Source organism: Alligator sinensis, unplaced genomic scaffold, assembly GCF_000455745.1.
Source record: "Alligator sinensis unplaced genomic scaffold, ASM45574v1 scaffold77_2, whole genome shotgun sequence".
Taxonomy (NCBI): Eukaryota; Metazoa; Chordata; order Crocodylia; family Alligatoridae; genus Alligator; species Alligator sinensis.
Genome location: NW_005842016.1, coordinates 1,515,148 through 1,537,056, shown reverse-complemented (window position 1 = coordinate 1,537,056; position 21,909 = coordinate 1,515,148). Strand labels below are relative to the sequence as shown.

General features: G+C 46.2%; 1 protein-coding gene across 1 annotated transcript in view; it reads left to right on the top strand.

Annotated features, from left to right (window-relative positions):
- The window catches only part of SHISA6 (shisa family member 6), a gene marked incomplete at its 5' end in the record, with an annotated part of 515,296 nt that extends 513,142 nt beyond the window's left edge, over nt 1-2,154 (top strand). The window contains one exon of the mRNA XM_025202175.1: nt 1,559-2,154. Coding sequence (XP_025057960.1) covers nt 1,559-2,103 — 545 coding nt within the window. The remainder of the gene's footprint in view (nt 1-1,558) is intronic.
- Between the last annotated feature and the right edge of the window lie 19,755 nt (nt 2,155-21,909).

Genomic DNA, 21,909 nt, shown 5'->3' with positions numbered 1-21,909 from the left:
GGGGGGGGGGGGGGGATGGGGAATGGAATACCTGAAGACCATTGTACTCCCCAATTCAAGTCTTACATGTTGTTTTTTTAATCCAATGAAGGAGGTTTGTGCGCTCAGTTCCTAAGCACAGTCTCTGTAACACTAATCATCTAGGACAAACAAGAGAAGACCAAAGTGCTAGGTACACTTGTTAAGGAACAAATTGTACAACATAGATAGATAACTTAATTTTTTAATAGGGTGCTGCTCAGTAGGGCTGTGCAAAGCTTCGGGTGCTGATTCGATTTGGAGGAGATTCGGCCCAATTCTCCAAATCCAAATTGAATCAGGAACCAATAAAAGGGTCCAAATCAATTTGAAGCTCTCCAAATCTTCAGAAAAGATTCGAAGAGCTTCAATGATTCAGACAGTCCCCAGTGGCTATAACAGGGAGCTGCAGCCAGATTCAGAGCCAGTAAGTAGGGGCAGGGGAGGGTGGGGCTGGAGGAGGGGAGAGGGGACCATGGGGAGACCCCTGCCAGGCTGGGCCCCCTGTAGAAAAACCCTGGGACTCACCAGCTCCTGCAGAGGCCTCAGGGTTTCAGGGGGTTCATGGAAGAGTCCTCGACATGGCACAGGGTAGTGGGGGGCAACAGGGATCACCTCTGCTGGGCAGAAATGGTGAGTGTGGGGTTTTAGGTGGGACAGCGGGGGGTGGGGCTCAGGGGGCTCGTGCAGAGGCCCCCATGCAGCATAGAGCAGTAAGGGGTTCTGGGGATTGCCCCCCGCCCAGCAGGAACCAGTAAGTCTGGGGTGGATGGGGTAGCCATTGCCAGGCTGGGAGAGCGGGCGGAGGATGGGCCTGGGTGATTCAGAGATTTGGCGATTTAGCAGCAGCTGAATCAAATCCGAACAGTGATTTGAATCACCAAATCAAATCACTGTCCCCCAAATCGGCTGAATCCAAATCCAAAGCGAATACTAGCCGCTTTGCACAGGCGTACTGCTCTGTTCACAAAAGTTATGGATACCTCAAGTGACCACTGTTGAAAAAAAATACAAGACATGTCATTTCTTGAATGGATAAACTGGCCTGGCTCCTCTTTTGCTAACAGAGTGTGTCTTTGCTGGAACAGTAATGAGTAACATGGATTAATTTTTCAATGATCTGATGACACTATAAATCACATGGTATTGTAATGTGGACTCAACGGCATTTTGTGTGACATGCTGTAAGAGTATGTGTGTCACCTGAACACACATATGTTATATATATATACACATACACACACACACATCTGGCTATATGTGTGTGTATATATAAAGTATGCCTATGTATTATACTTAAATATACTCCAAACGAATGGCCATAGTGTTCCATGGCTGACAGCATAGTGATATAGCTATGGACATGTCTACAGTTCTTATGAATCCATTGAAAAGCTAGCTGTGTCTCCATGTTCGCACATCTTCAGGCATTACCTGGCCCACTGGAAGGCATTGTTCCAGAGTGCAGTTCTCTTTACACAATGCCTCTGCAGGAAGAATTGCTACACCTAATGCTGTGTCACTTTCTTTTTTTCCATAGCAGACAAAGAAGCTGATGAATATTACATGAGAAGAAGGCACCTTCCAGATCTGGCAGCACGAGGGACCCTCCCTCTCAATGTCATCAAAATGACTCAGACCAACCACAGAGACAGGCCCCGCCGGCCCCTGCGGGCTATGTCCCAGGACCGGGTGCTATCCCCTGAGAGGATCATGCCTGAGGAGTTCAGCATGTCCTATGAACGAATTCTCTCTGATGAACAGCTTTTGTCGGCAGAGCGTCTCCATTCCCAAGACCCCTTGCTCTCCCCAGAGCACTCGGGTTTCGCAGACCAGTCTATGTCACGGGCATTGTCTCATACAGACGTCTTTTTTTCAACACCTGTCTTAGATCGCTACAGGATGACAAAGATGCACTCCCATCCTAGTGCCTCAAATAACTTATACAATACCTTAAGTATGAACCAAACTTCTGCTAAGCGCCAAGCATTTGCCTCCCGACGGCACAACACGGTGGAACAACTTCACTTTATCCCAGGATACCACCATTATCCCACAGCAAGCAAAACAGAGGTGACTGTTTGATATGACCTTGTGCATTGTAGATAAACAGTAAGGACTGGGATGGCCCCAGCACCCCACACTGCAGTGGCCTTGTTGGCCAAGATAACCTCTAACTCAGCATCTGAAAAGATTTTTCCAACAGTCACACCTGCATTGTTTTTAAAACCATCCAAAAGTTGTTGACATATGAGAAGAAAATTCAAGATATAGTGAAGGGATAGTGGAGAAATTTCCTGACATGTATCAGCTTCTATTTAAGAAAGCCATAGCAGTAGTTGGCACCTTCCAAGGGCTTATCTGCACAAACTCATTATTTTTATGAATTTAAGACTAATGTTTTTTGCAACAAGCAGACTCTCTTTCACAGAGCCCATGATAGGAAGGAGGAAATGAAGCATGGCAGAAGGAAATAGCAGGGTGGGGCCCTGTTGCCATCTCTCACTTCAGCCCCTGAGGCTGCTGTGGAACCTTTCAGTGACTGGAGGACATTGCCCTTGGCTGCTAAATGTCACAGCCAGGCAGAAAGATGTTAGTGAGTTGCCAAGTAGCTGTTCTTCCTGAACCTTTGAGTGACTTCAAAGGCAAACTTTACTAGGAGTTATAACATGTAGTGACATGATTAGTTTGGCTAAAGTTCTGTTTATATTAAATATATTCATTAAACAGAAATATACTAGTGCCTACAAATCATCTGCTCTATTAGTGTAGGAAATAGTAGGATTGATGTGTCAATAAGCACAATTATGCTGAAATGTTTCTTAGGCCTTTTCAGCACTCATCACAATTTTGCCATATCTCCCTCCTGTAAATACAAAGGAGGGATAGGATTTCCATTCCTTCAGCTTTTCAACAATGCAATGCCTAAGACACAAGTACTTACTTACTCTTATACACTAAGGTTAAAATTCTAGTTCTACTGAAATGGCAAAATTCCTATTGACTTCAGGAAGCTAGAATTTATCCCTAAATGTTTTTATTTCTATTAGTACTTAACTTCAATCAACTTTCTCAGAATTCTATTTTTAAGTCTAAATCAGGGGTGGCCAGAGTTACTCACCCTGGGAGCCACATCTGATCCTCCACTGAAGTCAGAGGGGGATGCTGATTGACCAGGAGTGGAGGTAACCACCCTCCCCCCGCACTGCCAAGCCGCTCCGGCTTTCCCTGTGCGGAGCATGCCCCAGGGTAAGCAGCATGGTTGCAGCCTCCACCCCTGGCAGCCTGGTGCTGGGCTGTGCTGTCCCCTGGAGCCACCTCTAGAAAAGTGGGCAGGGCTTTGGCCAGTTTCCAGCGAGCCACAGTTTGCCCACTGTTGATCTAAATGTTCCTTTCAGTTACAATCATGAACTCAATATTTGACTACTCTTCTGCTAAAACTGCCTGGACAAAAGTGCAACACTGTCTACAGAAAACCAGATGGGCATTTTTCTATCACTGAATCAATAATAATGGCCTAAAAAACCTTTCTTAATGCAGGTTCATTGAGCCCTAATCCTAACTGAGCAGACAATAACATTTCATGCACATGAATTATATATCTAACATAAATATCCTAAACGGGCATGTGGTATATCTGATATATAATGATAATAAGATACTGAATGTCTGTACATAGACTCAAAGGCCCTTCATTTGTGAGTTTATTTTTTGAGTTCATATTTAAATTTTGCAGAACTATCGAACTAGAATATACCTCTGTTTGTGGGAAGGATATCATAGTATTACAGGCCAGTTTATCATCCCACACCAAGCGACTGCACCCATGGTAGCATCAATCTCTCTTCAGCATTTCCACAGTAATACCACATGTTCAGATTCGCATCCCATGAGCAAGTTGATTTTATAACTGGGAAAGATGGATCACCCAGCAGGAAAAGATCATGAATAACTATATAATTACATACCCTAATACTTTCTCATTTAACTAGCAGTCTTTCTTTACTCCTTCCCTACCCTCAACTTCAGTCCTACCCACCAGTCTCTGGAGCTAACCTACCGTTGCCTTTCCTCTACATTCCTCTTAGGGCTTTGTTACACGTTAATTCTACTCAGCTCCAGGAGTTCTTAACCCTGGACTGTCCAAACATTAACATTTGAAACTAGTTTTAAGAACCCTTTAGGCAGCTTAAAGTTATTCCACTCCAGACTAGGTTTATCTCTGATCTGTGCTATGCACCTCATGTTACACTAAGGTGTACCCACTCTAGGCTTCACCTTAGTGTAAACACCTCCCCACCCCTACTGGCCCAGATTGGGCCCACTCCCTCCCCGCAGCACCCTGGATCCCCACTCACTGCCCTGCGCCCTATCCCTGCTTATTTGTTGCTGCCCCCACTGTCTGTCCCAGAGGAGCAGGCAGGGAAAAGTTAACTTACCTGCCCAGCCACCATTGCCCCTGCTGCTTTCTGGGACTGGCTCATCCCTGAGAAGAACAGCAGCCCTCCAGTGGCAGTGGTGGTCAGGCAGACAGGTTAACCTTTCCCTGCCTGCTCCCCTGGGATAGACTGGGAAGCCACAAGTAAGTAAAGGGGCGGGGGGCTTAGGGGGTGGGAAGAGCCTTGAAGGGTAGAGGGAAGGCCCACAGGCGGAGGGTGGGGTGGATCTGGAGTAGCCCTGGGAGGCAGAGGGGTAGCCTGGAATGGGACGGGAGAGGAATTTCTTAACTTTCAGTCTTCCAGGCTCCTGTTGGCCTGAATGTGTGACTGCTCCAAACTTGAGCTAGCATTAACACCAATCAATATTTAAGGAGATCACAGTGTAATGTATAACTAGGCCCTTAATTAGACCCCCTGCTCTGGGTCTGGACAGAGATCACAGTTATAGCTATACAAGCTTTTCTGATATCATTGTTACATCTGCATCCTCCCGTAGCAGCAAAAGTGGAGCATACCCTTTAATTCTGTTTCATTCAGGGTTAAATAATACAACGGTTTAGCTCACTCAAATTCCTAGAGGAGCTTCCAGATGTAACAGCTGAATAAGAACAACTGAAATGTGTTCCTAGGTGGCAAATCATCCTTGCCTTCTATAAGAATTGAAAATTACATTTCTTAACAGTCTCAGCCTATACACTCCTTAACTGATGCCTCTCCTGTCTCCTTGTCCTGCCTCTCCCCCTCTCTCATTCGTATTAGTTCAGCTTTGGTTTGCCACCCCCAAACAAAAGGCGTAGGATGCAAGCTGATTCTAGTCTCTATGCCTCTGCTCTTCCATGCACAGGTTTGCTATGAGGCATCCAGGTTACAATGTTGGAAGGCTGACTGTGGAAATGTAATCTCCTTAGGAGGGCTTTTAAAGCTAGTTCCCATTTGGCACTTGTGCTGCAGTGCTCAAAGGTAATAAAAGGCCATTATATTTCCCACTGCTTTCTGGAGTGTATTTACCTCAATCCCTAGCTCAGTGGGTTTAGTTATACCCAAAATGAAAGAGACAATGATAAGAATGTATTCCAGCGCTGACAAATATTTTTTTGTTTCATGGATCTAAGGAGGGTTTCTCTGGTCTATATGCTCTTCCTTATTTCATGCTTTGAGAGACAAAAACCTCCTTGGGATGAGGCCATAAACTCCAAGTAAATCATCCTGTTTTGACAAGGGAAGGAGAAAAAAGGAAGGCTTCCTTCAAGCGTATCACACAAGATCTCCTGACTTCTCTTTTCTACCTTCCCAAGGCCACCTCTTACCACCTCAGCCCAGTTATTCCAAGCCAAACCCATGCCAAAGGTTCACCATCAGCAAATTGCCAGCAGTCCAAGAGCCATGGTTAATTTGAACAGACTGGAGCTACTTGCAGCTTCCACAACCTCTAGGGAAAGTGTAGACACTGACATTATTTTCTCAAGTACCTGTGTAGATTCTGTGTTGTGTTCTGAGCCATTTGATTTCAGAGCCTTCCTTTGTACTGTTTGAAAATCATGACGGCTCCTTTCTTACCCATCCTAAACATACATTGATAATAAACCTCCAAAGACAGCATGTCCTGCTCTTTTCCCTCTCTCCCATACACATACTTTTTGATTTCATGCAGTTGTATTAAGATTTGTTCCACAGAAACTAGCAGTATGAAACTTCTTCAGGGATTCCAATACTATGATGACAGACCACAGAAGTTCCTCTTGAGACTGCTTCATGCGTTGAAAGCCTCCCTTTACTTCCAGAAACTACGCATGTCTGTGACTTGCCTGGTATAATGTGGTAAATTGGTAATTATCACAAAGTTTCAGTACAAGCAGTTGTGTTAGATTAAGCTTCTTTTCATCTGAAAGGCTTTCATTGAAAGGACTCAGGTCTGTGATTGGGAGTCCTGGCTCTGGATAGCTATTGTTATTGGTTTGCTAGAAATCCTTGTTTTGGCATATCTAGTCTGAATAAAAGGAAAACAACATGTGCTGCAATATAGTCTCTAGAGTAGCAGGTGTTGACTTTAGTAAGAATACGAGTGTGCACTATGTGGAGCAGCTTTGTGAGATAACCCTTCCATTTCCTTTTCCTTTGGCATATACATCCAGTCCTAGTAGCAGGATGCAATCCCCATGGTTTCTTGGACACACAAACCCCACTTTCTCTTTTTTTATCCTGTCCATATCTGAACCACCATGTCATTCTGTACTGAGGAGATAAGCAGAACACAGCCAGGATTCCTCCGTATAGTATCTGTTGCTGGACTCATCTATTCCAACTCTTTTGTGCTTTAGCCCAGTTTATGTTTATTCTATGATAGTACTGATGAGAAAGTACATTTGTATCTGTAACTTTGCGCAGAATGCTTATTCTGTTCCCAGATAGTCACAAGCCTCTGTGGACTGTCCACTTCTGAGAATGTAAGTAGGGGAAGGGGAGAGGTTCAAAATAGAATGCCAGAATGCCCTGTGAACATGGCATTTTTATTTCCTTCCCATTGCATGCCCCAGGCAGGACTGTACAACCAGACAGCACTGTACAACAGTGGACTGTACACAGTTTTATCAAATAATGTATCTATATCTATATCTCTCTATATCAAACTATATAGAAAACTCTCTGTATATTAGAATATAACCAAGAAGTTCTGAGTGACCCTGTAATAATTTAATCTCTTGAGATATATAGGGGAAACTGTTTTTAGTGTACCACAAACAATCTAACAGAAAATTTATTATCAGAAGTGTTTTAAAGGCATAAAATTGTGTTTTAATGAAAAAATGACAATATTTTTCAATGTTTGAATGCTCCTTTTTTTATAAATGAGTTTATATGTTTTGGGATTTTGGGAAGATTGGGATGGGAAACAATTACCCATGGGATACAAGCTCTCATTTCCTTATCTGGACTTAACTTCTACCCACTGTCTTTTTTTTCCTGACCACTTGCAAAGCCAGTTTCCTGATTATGTATGTTCCAGCTGCACACACATAACTATCACAAAAGCACGCCCATCAGAAATCTGCAGCAGTCTGAGATTTGAGTGTTGATCATATAGGAACAGATTCATACTGCAGAAAAAAAAGTAAAATATTCCCAGTAGCTGAGAAAAGTCATCATGAAACAGGGTAATATTTAACAGGAATGGAAATAAATTTTATACTTTGTGAGCAATTAACCATTTTCTGTTTACACAAGAGACATAGCTAATCTTAGTTTTTGTTTCAGATTTATTGTGTACAGCTGGAGGAAGTGATTCTACTGGACAATATGTAATAAATGTGGATTCCATGTGCTAGTCTGTTTCAGGGGAGTTAAAACTATGGGAAATATGTGAAAAGTTGAAATAAATATCATCATAAAAAGTGTTAGCAATAATCGTGTATCGAGCTGTTTCATAGAAAATAGTCACTTGTATATTGAATGTTTACAAGCTGACCATAAAGACATTCAGTAATTGCCTGTCTTTAGGTGGTTTAGGGTTTCAATCAAGGTGACCATGTTGAGTTCTAAATTCAGCTGGCTAAAATAAATCTGCATTTCACTTGCTGAAGGCCTGTGGGCTTAGGGAAAATGGAATTTTTCTGTTCTTATATATTTATGTAAATCTAAAAGTTATCCATAATATCAGTAGTTAGAGAAATGACATTCTGTGTCTCTTTTGTGACTTTCATGATCTGTAGAAATTCTCACTGTTGGTCCTATACACCAAGAGCAGTGAGATGTGAGAATCATGGCATTTTAAAAGTTCTGCTCACATGACTTGTATTAGCTTCTTACAACCATAATTCTGTAAATCAGTTAGACATTTTGTAGCAAGAATTTATTGATTCTAAGAGAGAGAATTCTAATGTAATATTTTTAGTTTGGAGGAAACATTTCCTAAGAGGGGTTAAGTGATCTTTTTTGTGCTTTAGCCCAGTTTATGTTTATTCTATGATAGTACTGATGAGAAAGTACATTTGTATCTGTAACTTTGCACAGAATCTTGGTTAACCATTAAATAAGCTTCAAGATGAGCAGTATTTGACTGTTTTTCTCTGTATTATTCTTGTTGTTATACTTACTTGTAAAAGCACATTCTATATGTACTGTAAACAAAAATATTATCAGTTTAGTAAAATTTAGAGTCTTAAGGATTTTTCCACTTTTGTCAGTAACAAATATTTATGGATTAAAAAATAAAGCAATTTCAACTTAAAAATTGTTTTCTTTTATTATCTGTTGAGAAAAAAATAAAAAGTTTTCTCCCCCTTCATAGTTCCATATACGCTTCCAATGAAAATAGTTTCTTTTTGCCATTTTCATACAAAAGCATTGTATATTTTTTCAGAATTTCATAGAATCAGGGCCTTGTTACAAGGCAATTTTGGGTGGCTCCTGGAGCTCCTAACTCCTGGATTGTCTGCACATTATGTTGTGGCTCAAAGTGATGTCACTCCAGGACAGGATTATCTCTTGATGCATTGGACCCAGCTCATATACCTAAGTTACACTGTACTGTAAACATCCCACCCATCCCTCCTCCGCTGTCCCAGATTGGTCCCATTGCCCCCCCTGCACTCTAGATCCCCACTCACTGCCCCCCTTCACCTCCCCCATTTACATTTGGCTGCCCATGCTGTCTGTCTCCAGTAAGAAGACAGGGAAGGGTTAGCCTGCCTGCCCAACAAGAAGAGCAGGCCCAGGCAGCGGTGGCTGCAGAGCAGTCAAGTTAACCCCTTCCTGCCTGCTCCCCTTGGACAGACAGCACAGGCAGCCACAAGTAAATAATGGCCCAGGGGCAGGGGAGAGGCAAGAGGCAGAAGTAAAGCCTGAGGGATTGGGGGGGGGGGGGCACCCTGGGGCATAGGGGAAACCTGGAATGGGAAGGGGGTAGGGTTGCCATCCTGTTTTATATCAACTGGACCATCCTGTTTTTAAACCCTTTGTCTCCTGTCTGTTTTGAAATGAAGAATGAACTAAAAGAAGTCCTGTTTTTCAGTCCTTTGGTAGAAATACATGCCAACCATTTATCCTCACAATTCTACTGGTGGTGCAGAGCCAGGAGGAACAAGGCTCCCAGCCAGCCAGGGAGGGAGGGATGTGGCCTTTTTGTGGTGCCCCTGTCCTTCATTGCTGATTAGTTAAGGAGGCAGTTGCCCCACCCCCTTACCACTGATTGGCCAAAGGTGCTGCTGGCTCCCCCCACCTCATCAAGGGGATGTCCTGTATTCTGGGGTTGCATCAGTGCCACCCTAAAGGAGGGATCCTTACTTCCCAGTCCTTCAGGCCCCTCCTGGCCTGTAGTGTGATTGTTCCAAATTGGAGCTAGCACTAACACTCATCAACATTTGTGCAGCTTAGGTATAACAAGACTGAAAGGGACCTCAATAAGTCACTTAGCCCAATGCTCTGCTCAAGGCAGGATCATCCATGCTTAAATAATTCCCAAAAAAACCTTTGTCTAACTGAACTAATAATTTCTGATGAAAGAAATTCCATGGCTTCTCAGTTTAATCTGCTTGGGTGCTTAACCACCCTCATAATTACATTTTTTTCCCCCTAAGAACCCACATAAATTTCCTATGTTGAAATTTAAGGCATAATTTCTTCTTTTTTCCAATTTGAACACAAAGAACAATTGATCACCATCTTCTGTTAGAAAACCCATTTGTATTTAAAGGTTTTTGCCCCCTAGTCTTCTGTTTTCTAAACTAAAGAATCCGATTTTTTTAGATCTCCAACCACTCTTATTGCTCTCTGGATTCTTTTTAATGTGTTCTTCTCTTTCTTGAAGTTCAGCACTAACAACTGGACACTTTATTCCAGATGAGGCCTTACTAGTGGAAGGATAATTTCCCATGATTTGTATACAACATTCCTGTTAATACGTTCCACTATTAGGGTTTTTTGCAATCTTGGAATTCAGGTTTCTTGATGTTTGTTGAAAACAAAAGATTTCCATGAAATCATAAAACCATTTTCTATCAGGAAAAGTCTCACTGGAAAATTTTCAAGCCACACTGTTGAAAGCTGAAAAGAGACCAAGAAGCACCTGCTGGATTCATGCCTTGATTCTAGGAAACAGTGAGGAAAGCTTGGCTAAAGGTTTGTCTGTACTGCAGCCAGAGGTGGGGCTTTCAGGATAAGTACACATGCCAAAACTAGCTTTAATTTTGCTAGCCAGAGTAAGAATGCAGTGAAGCCATAGCAACATGGAAATCAGTGTAGGCTAGCTGCCCCAATACATACCAAGAGGCCACTATGATGTTGTACAGCCTGTACCAAATTGTGGGTTGCAGTTAGGTTTCAAGATGCTTGGCAGAACTTGTCCCATCCAACTCATCAGGGGACAAAGTATTGCTGAGCCTTTGTGAGAAGCTGTTCTTGTCAAGTTTATGTCACATCTTCATCCAACTCCTCCCCTTTGACCTCTTAATATTTCAAAGACATGAACTCAGGGCTTTGTTACACATTAATTTTAAGCAACTCCTGGAGCTCTTAGCCCCTGGATTCTCCACAGAGAAACAACTGAAAATAAGTTTAAGCACACTTTAGATGGATTAAAATTACATCTCTCTAGGGCAGGTTTATCTCTGATTCAGGTTATCCAGCTCATATTCCATGAATGTGTGGCCACTCCCACAGATGAACCACCCAATGTGCAGTCCTCCAGCATATCAGGAGTCAGTGTCCCCTCCCCCACCCTGCTGTGCAGACAAAATTTCCACCCTCTGAATTCTACTGCCCAGGGGGCAGTTCTGACACCAAGCCAAGTCCCCCTCCTGCCCCCAATGAGGTGACCTTCCCACCCCCAATGGTGCAAACAGCCTGCAGAGCACGCCAGCCATCCAGGTTGCAGGCCATGGATAGGTGGAGCTCTGCCAGGTACTCTGGCAGGAGTCCAGGAGACCAGGACTATGGTCTGGGTGGGTTAGGGTGGAACAAGGTAGAGGGCCAGTTTAGGTCCCCATGAGCTGAGGCTTCCTTCCCAGGGCAGGGGCAGTAGCTCTCCCAAAATTCCTTCCTTCACTGCTCCCACCTCCCAGACACTCTGAGAAGCTCAATCAGCACCCCACCCCACACACACATACCCTAATCCAAATTCATTAAAACATGAGGGCTTCTTCTTTAGTTCTTTTATTAATATTTGCTTCCTCTTGACTTCTTTTTTTTAAATTACTTCTTTTTATTTTATCCTTCAGCGGCTGACTTCTTTAATTTCCCCACCCTTTCCCTATCCACATTTCCTTTCCAGTTCCCATTTCATTACCCACCCTATCCCATTAACTCTCTGCTTCCCAGCTTCATGCACCCCCTGAACCCATCTCTCATACACCCCGATCTAGAGACAGGATAGAAGCCTTTCTTGGCTTAACAGCCTTGTAGTGGTGACTCTCAGCTGTAGCTGCTAGTGAGGCCCCAGCTCACCAGACCTCTAGTGGCAAGTCACAGCTGTGTAGGTGCGGGAAAGTCAGAGATGGTTTTTAGCCTTAAGGTGTGACTGCTTTGAACTGGAGCTAGAGCTGACAGTGATCAAGGTTTGAGCAGCTCAAAGTGCAACATGTAACAAGGCCCTCTGTGTGTACTAGATCTCAAATATATAAATGCTAAGAACCTTGGGATCATCAACCCTTCAAGCATTTCAGCTCTCACAAGGACAGTGGAAATTAGCAGTAAGACTAGCGAGTCTAGCAAGGCAAAGTTTAGCAAGACAAAAGCTGCAGGTCATAATAGATGCATAATCCTGGCAGGGTTCATTAAAATGCATTTTAAGACAGAGACTTTCATTTTTCACAGGCCGTTTTATTCATGATTACACAATCCTTAATAGCACTAATATGTGAGCTGGGAACAACTAGGAATCAGATATTTTCTTCATATCACTTAAAAGGGCACAAAGCTATTATTAACTTCTGCTGATGAGAATGTTGAGATTTATTGAGCAGAGCACCTAATAATGACTGAGGTAAAGTTGAGAGTAATGCTTATCTCAAAATATAATAAATTGTGATAGTCACCAAAATATGAAGTCAATACCCACTGATTGTTGCAGGTATGTGTGGTAGAGACTCTACTTCCTGCTAGACAAGAGTAATTCCAGAGCATCTTCATTGACTTCAGTGAAGTTACTACAAATTTATGCCATCAGAAAATTAACATTTCACCCCAAGTGATGTAATCTGAAATTTTGCCATTTATCTCAGCAGTATGACAGCTCTCATTAGTTGGAGTTCAGTTCTGTCTGTTGGAGGAAGGCATTTCAAAGGAGAAGGTACATGAGTGAACAATTCCTGGTCTCTGAGGAGTGCATGAGCTGCAGAACAGAGATGTGAACAAGGAATTAATTGGCTTTTCTGGAAAGAATTACCAATATTGTCTTGGCATTGTCAGCTTCAGCTAGTCAGGATCTAAACATTTCATATATATTTTCCCAGGGAACATTACTGCCTACTGCAGTTCTATGGCCTCTGTGGCTTTCTGACCTGTATGAAGTTACATTATGTTGGAATTTCCCTTTCAGGGGAGCTGTAGGGAATGAGCCAAATGGCTTTTTAGTTTGAGTGGCCTAAAGTGGCGAGTGCAGCAGCAGGTGATCCACCAGCTCCTCTTGCACCCAGTGCCCTGGCCCCACTGCCAGGTGTGTGGCATGCCTGGGGCCTTAGTAATGGGGAGCCCATCATTGTTGCTGCTGCTGCTGCTGCTGCTGCTGCTGCTCCCAGGGCCAGGCATCCCCCACCTGCTGTACTTCCTCCACCCACCCCTCATTGAACAGCTTCCCCTAGACCTCACAGATGTCTGTAATGATGACCTGGGTGATATTTACCTCCGCAACCTCAGGGCAGGTGGTGAGGGTGCACCAGCATCCCTTCAGGTGCCCAAAGGCACACTCCACCAGCATGCAGGTCTGGCCCAGGCACCTGTTAAAATGTGACCGGCAGGGGTTCAGCTGGTCAATGTAGAGCCAGGGGACAAACAGGTACTTGGAGTCCCTGATGAGGAGGGGTGGAACCATCACCTTGCCCAGCTGGAGGTCCAGCACCCCTAGTGCATAGTTCCTGCTCCCCATCGGGGCTGGCAGTATGGAATTGCAGAACATGCGGGCATCGTGGGTGTTTCTAGTTGAGCTGCTGCTCACATTGGTGAAGGTGCCGCAGTGGTCGATGATAGCCTGGAGCATGACAGAGCCCCACCAGCTGTAATAGGGCCAGTCACAACTGGGAGGACAGGTGACAGGGATGTGGGTCCTGCCACCAGGGAGGGAAGGACTGGGGGCCCCCACAGCTCAGGGCCCACTAAGCCTGCTGGAAGCAAACCCACCCCCTGGCTGTGGTTGGGGGAGCAGGGTGGGGAGGCTCCTCAACAGCAAGGATCAGGCCCCTCACCACTTCTGCTTGAAAACAGAGTCCTGCAGCTGGCAGGATACCTGGGGCCACCCAGGAATGAGCTGGGTTGCCCCTGGGGCAGCACAGGGAGGTGGCAGGAGGGTGGCTGTGTTTTCTGGCAGCCAGAGAAGGTAACGGAAATCTTGCATGGGGTAGTGGAAGCCAAGGTGGGCTTGGGGAAGTGTTGAATTGGGTGCCTCTGAGCTGGGCAGCACACAGCCAGCTAGTAGCCTGCCTGGGCTTCCAGTGCCCCTTGCACCATCCGCATCACCTTTTCTGACCACCAGAAAACCCAGCCACCCTCCTGCTGCTTCCTGTGCTGCTCCAGGGGCAAGCCAATCTGTTCCTGGGTAGCCCCAGGCACCCTGCTGGCTACAGGAGCCTGCTGGAGGTAGAAGCAATCTTTTTTTTCTGAGGAGCCTACCAGCCCATGGCCATGGGACGAGCTGACAGAGCATCCTGATGTAGGTTAGATTGCAATGATACAAAGTAATTTGAAACTCCCAGAAGTCTTGCACGTGTAGGCTGTGATGCCATTAAGCCACACAAAGTGGTTTTCATCATGTGTACATATTAATGGCCTCACATGTACAAGTGTTTCTCTCTGTCCAGAAAGTGCATTCACTGATCTTCTTGTAACTACTACTGATGTTGTTGTTCCAGCCATCTAAATCGGGTTTCCAGGTCCACGTTTCTACTGGCTGTGGTACCTAAGGGATTTGGGGATGTAGAATTGGGATCCCCACAAATCCCCTGATGGCTACCACCTTTACCTAGCCTCACCAGCATTCTCCAGTCTCTTCTTCCATCTGCTTCTCCCTATGAGGGGATAGGGGAGTGGTGAGCAGAGACACAGGCTCCTGCAACCTCTTCTAATGCACTCTGGCTGGTGCTAGATGAGGCTGCAGCATTTTGAAATGTTCCATTCGGGGAAACACCACATAGGCCATCTGAAATCAATGCTTATTGAAATATTTCCAAGTGTATTTCACTTCGAAACGTTCCAGTTGTTATATGCATCTGCACCATAAAGTTCAATGTTTTGGTATGACTGTAGATCAGGATCATCACCTCTTCATACTCACCTTCCTTTCCCTGCCAAGATATTTCCCAAAATAAATTGTATAGGAGTTGCCCTTTCTGGAGCTGCCCGAGTAGCATTGTGTAGTGAGTTGCTAACATTTTACAAAAGGCTTTTATATTTTGTAATTAACCGACATGATATAATATCATGAATTTGTATTAGATCAGGGATGGGCAAAATATGGTCCATGGGCTGGATCAGGCATGCAAGGCCGTTCTATCTGGCCCACAGGGCCCTAAAAATTTTAGAAACTTAATATTAATATTTGTTGCCCAAAAGCTTGTAAACAACAAGTTTTCCAACTCTTCAGTTGGTCTAATAAAAGATATATCACATATACCCAAAGAACCTTGTCTGCCATTGAGCCTTTTTGCACCTTCTGTTAAAAGCTCACGCTAGCTATTTAACAATGGACCAACAATTTGCTTGATTTTTCTTTTTTGACCCCCACATTCATACAATTTCTTCTTGTTGTTGGCCCCCTTCACCAGGTGCTGCTTGCTTTTTATTGTTGCATCTATGATTTTTGCTATTTTCTGGCATTGTTCCTTGGTTATCTGCCCATCCTTCTATTGCCTATATACTTTCTTTTTGCTTTTGAGGCATCCTAAAAGATTCTTGTGCAACCACAGTGTCTCTTGCCATTCTTCTCATGATTCCATCATGTCATAAAAGCTTCTTGTTGGGCTTTAGAAGCTTCCAGCCCTGGGTTCCTTTATCTTTCAATTTCTCCTCCCATGGGGCCTTGCCTACCATCTCCTTGAGTTGGTTGGAATCTGCCCTTTTGAAATCGAGTCTCTTAGTTCTGCCTTAGCATCATGAACGCTATACTATTATGATAACTTTCTCCAAAGGTTTCCATCACCTTCACATTGACCCATACCATCAAACAATTCTTCCCTTTTGGTCAGAACAAGAGCCAAGATAAATGGTCCATTTGTCATATCTTCAATTCTGCGGGGATGGCACATGCACAGTCTTGTCCCATGTAAGAGCTCTGAAGAGATGGAACATGGTAGATGAGGATGCATCCCTCAGATATTTTATCTGTGGATCTAAGTCTGTCTTGAGAATGTTCAAATAACGATTTTTCAAAGGCTTTATCCCATTTTAATTTGAATGCATTTTCACGAGAATAACAAAAAAGATATTTCTCTGCTGTATTCCAAGCACTTTCTCCAAAGCCTGCAAGCTCTAAAGGATTGCAAACTACTTTTGCTGCAGGGAAAAAAATCACAAGCCCTGATTAAAGTTCACTAAAGTATAAGCTTCTGGGAAGTGCCAGAGAAACTTAATTACAGAGATTCTGAAATATCATTACCTACCATAATAACATCCACACACATTTATTTGGATAATGAACAGGTACGACTGATCCCAAAAAATTGTATTCACTTAAAATTCATGGTTCTGGAATTTCTTTGATATAAATATATAATCTAATTAGGAATGAAAACAGACCATTACTTTCAAGAAAGTCCTCTTTCTATCACATCAGGAGTCTCTATGTACCAATTACTGTGCTGTCAATTATTATATCTCCTGTAAAGAAACTTCCTTCTATATTTGCTGCCTTTGATATGTGACTGTTCTTCTCAGTCTGCTTTGAAGCCCTTTATAAATATTCAGTTTAACCTAGAAAGTCTTTGGATCCCTGGTTGTAATTCTATAATATAGAAGCTCCCTAGTTGGCATTAACTTGATGTATCATTCTCAGGTCTGACTTCATACTAGGGTATAAAACAAATTTATTTGACTTACATAAATCCATATTTGGAGAACACCATGTCTATATGATAAAGCACTTCAAAATCATAAAATGCAGAAGTTGTACACACAGGGAAGAATTCTATCTCACTTATATGGCTGGAAAACTCCCATTTAGGCATACAAAGAGTGCATCTACACATGCAGGCACGTGTGTTTGCAGCAGCTCAAACAGGATTGGTACAAATTTGAGCCAGGGATTTTTGCCTTAGAACATGTGCCCAGATGTACACTTTGGTGTGGGGCAAGTTGTACCACTTGGGGCAAAATAACTCTGGCCAGCACCTCCCAGCTCTGCAGCCAGGGGGAGATAGAGCCTGGGTCCAGCTCCTGTGCTGGCCCCAGCAGTATGAAAATCTGCCCTGTGCTGGCCCCAGCAGCCCTGGCAAGCATTTCAGGGCTACTTGCCCCCAGGAGCTTCTGGGATGTGTGACCTGCTGTCTGGTCCAGGAGGTGAAATCTGCCCTACCTCTCAACACCCTTGCCTTTACTGACCAGGTTCTGTGTGGCAGCAGTGGTACCCGCTCCCCCGTGTCCTCCAGCCCACTGCAATTTGTCATGGGGCCGGCGCCTCCCCCGGCTTCACAGTGCTCCCCACTCCATCACCTGAGCCAGCTGGAGGACACCAGCCAGTCTACTTTCTCAGTGTCCATCACCGCCACTTCTACATGCTCATGCACCACACTGTCCATCATGCCACCCTCATGCCCTGCCCAAACACCAAGTGGTAGGACCTGCTTGGCAAGGGCATGGCTGGGGCACCCCAGTTGATGAGTCTGTACTCCACCCTCATCCCACCAGCCACTGAGAACCTCAGCTGGCAGCTCCTCCATGGAGCCATCACAATTGGTGTGTATGTGGTGAGCTTCACGGACAGAGGGAGAGGGAGATCCTGGCACACATGATCCTTCAGTGCGCCAGGCTGCAACCTTCCACCTCCACCTCCAGAGCTTCCTCTTGAGGTTCTGGTTGAATTTCACCCCCCACCTTCTAATTTTTGGTCGCCCCATCCACAGCCCCACCAAGTCCCGGGATCCCCTGGTCAACCTCCTCCTGGCCCTGGCTATTTGATATTTGACCAGAAAGGAGGCTCTGGCTGGGAAGGTACCTGGAGACTGAAGAGCCACTTTCCTCTCATTTGTCCATGCAAGTCCCTGGGCGGAGCGCCAGTGGGTGGCATCCACCAGCTCCTTAGGTGCCTTTGAGGATTGGTGGGTGCAGCCCAGGGGCCTCTGCTCGGTGTCCCCTTCAGGCACACTTATTTTCATGTTTTGACCCTTTGACACACATGACACTCCTATCCTGTTTTTTTCATTAGTTGTCCCAAGTATTTTGCTGTGTCATCCATCCATTAGCCCCATACATTAGGAGCTATTAGTTAGCCATGTGGGCCCACAATAATTGAATGATACAAATCGTCAGGAGTTTCTGGGACTTGCGACCTGTTGTCTGGACCAGAAGGTGAAATCTGCCCTACCTCCAGATGCCCTTGCCCTTGTTAACCAGGTCCTGCATGGTGATGGTCCTCTCCCCACCGTGTCCTCCAGCCTTCCAGAGTTTGTCGTGGAACCGGCACCCCACCTAGCCTCATGGTGCTCCCCATTCCACCACCTAACCCAACTGGAGGACACCAGACCAGTCCACTTTTCCACCATCGATTGCTGCCACCTCTACACACTTGTATGCCACATAATCCATCATGCCGCCCTCGTGTTACACCCAGACACCAAATGGCGGGATCTACTCAGCAAGGGCACAGCTGGGGCACCCCAGTGGCTGAGTCTGTACTCTACCCTCATCTCACGAGTCACTGGGGACCTCAGCTGGTGGCTCCTGTATGGAACCATCACCATGGCTGTGTATGTGGTGAGCTTCACGGGCACCCCGGTCACCTGCCCCTTCTGTGGGCAGAGGGAGACCCTAGCACATAGGACCCTCGAGTGCTCCAGGCCACAACCCCTCTTCCTCCACCTCCAGAACATCCTTCTGAGGTTTTGGTTGAATTTCACCCCCCACCTTTTTGCTTTTGGTCACCCCATCCATGGCCCCACCAAGTCCTGGGACCTACTGGTCAACCTCCTCCTCTGCCTTGCCAAGTGTGCCCTGTACTTGACCAGGAAGGAAGCTCTGGCCAGGAAGGTGCCCAGAGACTGCAGGGCCACTTTCCTCTCACTTGCCCGTGTATGTTTCTGGGCAGAGCACCAGTGGGAGACATCCACCAGTCCCTTGGATGCCTTTGGGGACCGGTGGGTGTGACCTGGGGGGCTCTGCTCAGTGTCCCCTTCAGGCACACTTCTTTTCATGTTTTGATGCTTTGACCCACACAACACTCCCACCTTGCTTTTGCCTTAGTTGTCCCAAGCATTTTGCTGTGTTATTCATTCATTGGCCCCACACCATAGGGGCCACTAGTTAGTCAGGTGAGCCTTAGGGCCCATGGCATTTGGGTAACACAGATAGACAGGAGCTGCTGGGGCAGGAGCCTCTGGGAGGAAGTTCACCATGCCCCTTCCTGTCCCAGGCTGCTGCTGTTGCTGTTGCTAGCTTTGTCTCAGGAGCTTCTGGGGAGATGGCCAGGCCCCTTCCTGCTTCTGGCTACTGCTAGCTGCTGGCTTGTTCTCAGAACTTTTGGGGATAAGTTGGCCACACCCCTTCCTGCCTTGGGTTGCTGCTGCTGCTGTTGCTGCCCCCCCCATGGGGGGGGCCTCTGCTGCATGCCATTGCCCCCCCTCAGGGAGGGGCCCACCACATTGCACCACACCCCAGCACTGCATCCCCACACTGCACCCCAGCTTATGCACCCCTGTTCTGGCCTGCTGCCCAGCCCACCGCCAAGCCGTGGTTGGGGGACAGCCTGGGGAGGGAACCTGAGCTGCCTGTGGGCCCCTCTCCCACCATCACTGCGGGAGCCTAAAGGTGCCTTGCCTGCCCCAGTTGCCTTGTCAGGCAACCCCCCACCTTCACCTCCACTGTCACCTATAGCACACCCTGAGTGGCTGAACTGGATGGCTACTACCACCACTACTACTGTTGCTGCTACTGCTGCCGTCTGTTCTGCTGCTGTCCCCTCTGAGGAGAGAGGGAGATTCCCTGCTGCACCACCTTGCACCACCTAAAACCACACCTGCCCTGGATTACTCCCTAATTGACTGATTGCTCCTGCACTCCCTGACAGCTGCCTCACTGCATCTGATCCTGTGCTTTGTTTCCCTGCCTGCTGCCCTGCTGCTGAGTGCCTGGCTGGAGGCCTGAGGGGCTCCTGGACTGTACTTCAGTAAACAAAGTCCCTCTACCACTCCAGCCATCTTTTTACACCTGCCTCAGCAGTATCCACTGTGTATTTTGTCCTTCTGTGGTAAGTCCTGTGGTGCACTCCCTCTGCCCTGGTGTTTGTTGTGTGGCTGAGTCAGCCAGCTCGAGTCTTCCCAGCCCTTGTGTGTGCCCCCCCCCCCCCCATATCCCCCAGGCATAGCTCACCTGTTTTCCTGTGGGGCTGTAGCTCAGTGAGCTTCAGGCCCCTTTCCCCTCCCCACCCCACCCCAACTTCCCCCACAGCCCCAGACTGCCCCTATTAGATTCACTAGCCCTGCTCTATTTTTTGCTTTTTTTTTTATTGGTTTTTCTCTCCCTTATGCAGAGCAATGGCAGGGCAGGAGCCTTCTGGGTGGTCGGGTAGCAGATGCCCTCACAGAACTTCCTGCTGCCCCCACTATGGGGGCAGATTCCAGATAGACTCCTGAGGGGCTACATGTCCCTACAACCCCCACCCTGAAGGCAGAGTCCAGCTGACCCCCACCAGAGTTAGACAAGCCTGCAACCCCCACTGTGGGGGCAAGTGGGACTCTAACAGGGATACAGCAGGGTCAGGGGGTCTCCCCTAGCCAGGCGCCTCTCAGAGGGGTTCCCAAGACCTCCTCCCCCATCATCAGGGACCCATGACAGGAGCAGTGGGTAGGGCTCCTTCTCAACTGGCAGTGGGAAGGGCAAGGGCCCTGCCCCCAAGAATAGACCACTGGTACTGGAGGGGACCAGGTTTACTACATCAGTCATCACACACACTCATCCTGTCCCTGGCCCTAGCCCTGGCCCCACCAAGGCAGCCCCCCAACAGGGGAACCACAGCTATGCACAGGTGGCTGTGGGGCAACTTGCAGTTGCAGGGCCTGGACCCTCCACTGCTGGTCCTTCCAGCTTGGGCAGCAGGGCCCCCTTTCCAGCATTCACCTGTAAGCACGGAGTGAAGTGTCAACTGCCCAATTGGGAGAACTGTCACAGGCCAGCTGGGCACTGTGAGTGTATCAATTTAGTTGCAGGCTGACTAGTTGCTGCAACTGTATCAGCCACTGGGCTGTTTGGTTCGGGATCGAGGAGGCAGAGCTGGGAGTGAAGCAAAGACAAGTTTCACTTATAAAAGTAAAGATACATTTTACTTATAGCAGCAAAATAGCAACAAAAATATATTTAAGCAGCAAAATATAGTTTGCATGTATAACAGTTAATAAAAAGGTTAAGCTAATAAACAGACAACATAACAATAAAAGTTAAAAATTGACAGTGATAATAAAAACAAACAGACAAATTGACAAAGAGTTCCCATTTGGTTGGCAACTTATTGATAGTCCCTCAGCCAGGTACACGTCAAGTTGATTCAGCGAAGTCAGGCATCCCCGATCCACGCTGTCGGAGGGAGCACCAGGGAAGTTCCCTCGGTCAGGATCTGGTCCTTGCTCACACCGGGAGTCTGGAGTCCAGGCTTGGAACAGCAATGACCATTCTGTTCCGTCCTTCCTACTGGTCACCTGACGTGCATGTTCCTTTATATCCTGTCCTATGCTAATCTGTTGGCTTTAGAGCTACTCACAATCTTACCCTACATCTGTTACCCTATGGGGTTAAAAGGTGTTAGAAATTATTATAATAGGTTACTTCCTGAACTTGGGTTTACCCAAAAAGCAAATCACACCACATCACTTTGGGGTCTGAGATTAGCATTTTTCCCCACCTAAGTTCAACCCACTTGGAATTTTTTGAAATGTGTTAATTATATATAATTATAGTATATGGTAGAACTCTGGCAGCCCTCACAGGTCCTGCAGGGAGGCCAAGGAGCTGCCAGTTGTATCAGAGTCCACAGAAGTGATGGAGGAAGATGTGCCCCATGTGGCCCCATGCTGTGTGGCTACCAACACCGTATAGCAGTCACTGCAGG